Below are 3,335 nucleotides of genomic sequence, written 5' to 3' on the forward strand. Positions count from 1 at the left end.
ATATATATATATATATATATATATATATATATAATATTTGTTAGCTTTTAATTTTAAACTGATTTGATTATTTATTTTGACAGGTCTTACCAAAATTGGTGCCATTCCTTCCTTATTGAACTACAATCTTCGAAGTAGTGGCCTTGTTCATAATTTGAAAATCAGCCATCCAAAGATTATCATTATTGATAGTGGTAAGTATATATTTCCATATAAGCAGCTTAACCCCCTCAACAGTCATGTTGAAGACAGTTACATAAGAGGTGCAACTCTGACAAGACCACTTTGTACAGACAGGAACTGCATTGTGTGCTCTTTTAAACCTAGCATTAACTGTAAGACCAGAAATGTAGTCTACCAAATAGAATGCATGGAGGGTGATTGTAGGAAATGGAATCTGACGTACATTGGGAAGGACTTCTAGGAGTTTAGCTGAGAGGCTAAATGAGTACAACTTGGAGTTTAAGGACAGGAAACAATTGTCAATACTCTACCACCATGTCCAAGATGAAGATAGTGGCTTGCTGAATTAAACTGGAATCGAAATCTTGTGTAAATACTTGTGCAACTCATTGCTAAGACAGATGCATAAGTCTGTTCTCATAAATGAGACAATGCCAACACTAAATAGAAAGTATACAAATGATAGAGAGATGTGGGCCCTGAATGCAGAGAACAGGCAAAGGTTAGGGAGGAACGAGGCTAGATGTTCTGAGACAGAAGTTAGGCATAAGAGGAATTGGATGCTGTGTGCAAGCGAGAAGATTGCAATGGTGATGTGGGTGGATGCTGACAGATCCATAAAAAAGTGCCAATCTCTCAAAGTAGATGGAATATGTGGAAGTGGGAGACATGGGACGAAGTACTGAAGAATGACCTCAGGATGCTGAATCTTTTAGGCGAGATGACAAAGGACTAAGATGCTTGATGCCTTGCCATTCTCAAGAAGACCCGTGCCCCACGGCAGAAATGTTACGACTGGTCCTTCCAGTGATGTAAAGCATTCATGGCGGTGCCACATAAAAGTGCCGGTGCTGCGCCATGTAGAAACGCCTGTGCCACAAAAAAAAAGCTTTCAGCCCCAGAAACCAAAACCAGACTGGAGCGTGGTGTAGCTAGCCAGCTCTGGCCGTCAAACTGCCCAACCCATGCCGGCATGGACATCAGGCGTTAAATGATGATGATAACACACACACACACACACACACACACACACACACACACACACACACACACACACACACACACACACACACACACACACACACACTCACACTCACACACACACACACACACACACACACACACACAGAGAGAGAGAGAGAGAGGCATAAGAGTAATTCTGAGGCTGACTCAAAGCTGACCTTGAAGAGTGAAGGCATAGCATTGATGTGAATAGCAACGAAAGGACTTTGACAGAGAAAACTAATTGACTGTTCAATCAAAATACATGAAACAAACCGCTGGACAGTTAATTAGGGAAATAAAGAAGTGGTATTGATCTAGTTACATGTATTTTAATTTTTATTGGTATAATGACCATCCATAGACACGTACACAACCAGGTTCCCCTGCAGACATCAACGATGGTGACAGCGGCAATGCCATAGTTCATTCTTTAGTCATTTCTGATTCAGGAATCCTGTCATCCATGGCATTCCACTCTTTGACAATCCTTTATTATATCCCAGATTTCAACGACCCATATGTCATTTGTTTTTTGTGATGTTAGGATGTAATTTGATGACTATTTGGCTGCTATTTCTAGCAGTTTGAGTAACTGCATAGAATTTCCCTCTTACACTCACTGCCACCCCTCCTAGGGCAACAGTGTTGCTGGTTGGTCCTTCTTTCTACTCCACTAGTTTATGCATTTTTGCAATCAAATCTTTAAAAAAATAAAAGTAAATTTAGAAATGTCTTTCTCTGTCACTGGAACCTGAAGATGAAGTGCTGACTCATTAATCTTTCAATACTTTGTTTCAATTGTTCCTGTCTGTGGAATCTAAAATATTTACGGATGTCACTTCAAAGCAGAACAACCCTTTTTATAATATTTCACCAAACATTTAAGATGGTCGGCTAACAGAATTATGAAGATGCCAGGCAAAATGCTTTGTGGCATTTCATCTGTCTTTAAGTTTGGAGTCCAAATTTCGCCAAGATCATACTTTGCCTTTCATCCTTTCAGGGTCAATAGAATAAGTACCAGTTGTACACTGGGGTCAATGAAATTCTCCTACAAAACTGCTGGCCTTGTGCCAAAATTTGAGACCAATATTTCACCAAACATCATTTTCTCTTTTTCTTTCCATTTTTTCCAGATATTGATATTCAAAACAACATGAAAGAAATCCAACCTGAATTCCACATCCCAATCTATGTCGTATCAACTTCAACGAAATCCTGTATTTTACCAGACTTTTTGTCATTTGATGATGTTTTGGAATTGTCTTCAGATGCAATAGTAGATCCTTCTTTGAGGAAGCCATTACATATGTCATCTTTGTTCTGTTATATCTACACATCAGGCACCACAGGTAAATCAACAGCTGCAATTATTGATCACAGAATGCACACTACACATGCACGCACACACACACACACACACACACACACACAGCTATATATGTCTACCTATATCCTAAGTTGTTGTATTAATTATTAATGCATTGTTAAACCCCAGTACGTTATATAAATGCAATGAATATTGATGGAATATATTTACATGTGTAGTGAATAGATTAAAATGATAGTCAACCTGTTTAGAATTATATGGTTATATATTTAGAATAATAAACAGCAGAAAACCTTAAATTTGAGGGTAAAAATTATTCAACAGTCCTGATTTGCATAATAATGTGGGACGCAGTGTATGTCTGTGTGCGTATATATATATATATATATACATATATATCTATCTATGTGTGTGTATGTATGTATATATATATATATATGTATGTATATATATTCGATAGCTTCCGCTATCTGGGCGACCAAGTTAGTAGTGGGGGTGGGTGCGCTGAAAGTGTAGCTGCTAGAATAAGAATAGCTTGGGCAAAGTTTAGAGAGCTCTTACCCCTGCTGGCGACAAAGGGACTCTCACTCAGAGTAAAGGGCAGACTGTATGACGCATGTGTACGAACAGCCATGCTACATGGCAGTGAAACATGGGCTGTAACTGCTGAGGACATACGTAAGCTCGCAAGGAATGAAGCCAGTATGCTCCGTTGGATGTGTAATGTCAATGTGAATACCCGTCAGAGTGTAAGTATCTTGAGAGAAAAGCTGAACATTAGAAGCATCAGTTGTGGCGTGCAAAAGAGACGATTGCG

The 3,335-nt window shown here is 39.0% G+C and overlaps 2 protein-coding genes across 6 annotated transcripts in view; one reads left to right on the top strand and one right to left on the bottom strand.

The window, feature by feature from the left end:
• The window catches only part of LOC106881939 (long-chain fatty acid transport protein 6), a 55,125-nt gene that overhangs the window by 23,999 nt on the left and 27,791 nt on the right, over window positions 1-3,335 (top strand). For all 5 annotated transcript variants that reach the window (XR_008263508.1, XM_014932467.2, XM_052965833.1 and 2 more), the window contains 2 exons: window positions 84-194; window positions 2,325-2,540. Coding sequence is in view for 4 of the 5 variants with exons in the window: in XM_014932467.2 (XP_014787953.1) it covers window positions 84-194; window positions 2,325-2,540 (327 nt within the window). In the remaining variant the exon portion in view is untranslated. The remainder of the gene's footprint in view (window positions 1-83; window positions 195-2,324; window positions 2,541-3,335) is intronic.
• LOC106881941 (Golgi phosphoprotein 3 homolog sauron) overlaps window positions 1-3,335 on the bottom strand; it is a 148,603-nt gene that overhangs the window by 15,052 nt on the left and 130,216 nt on the right. The window lies entirely within an intron of this gene.

This window comes from Octopus bimaculoides, chromosome 2 (assembly GCF_001194135.2).
Source record: "Octopus bimaculoides isolate UCB-OBI-ISO-001 chromosome 2, ASM119413v2, whole genome shotgun sequence".
Taxonomy (NCBI): Eukaryota; Metazoa; Mollusca; class Cephalopoda; order Octopoda; family Octopodidae; genus Octopus; species Octopus bimaculoides.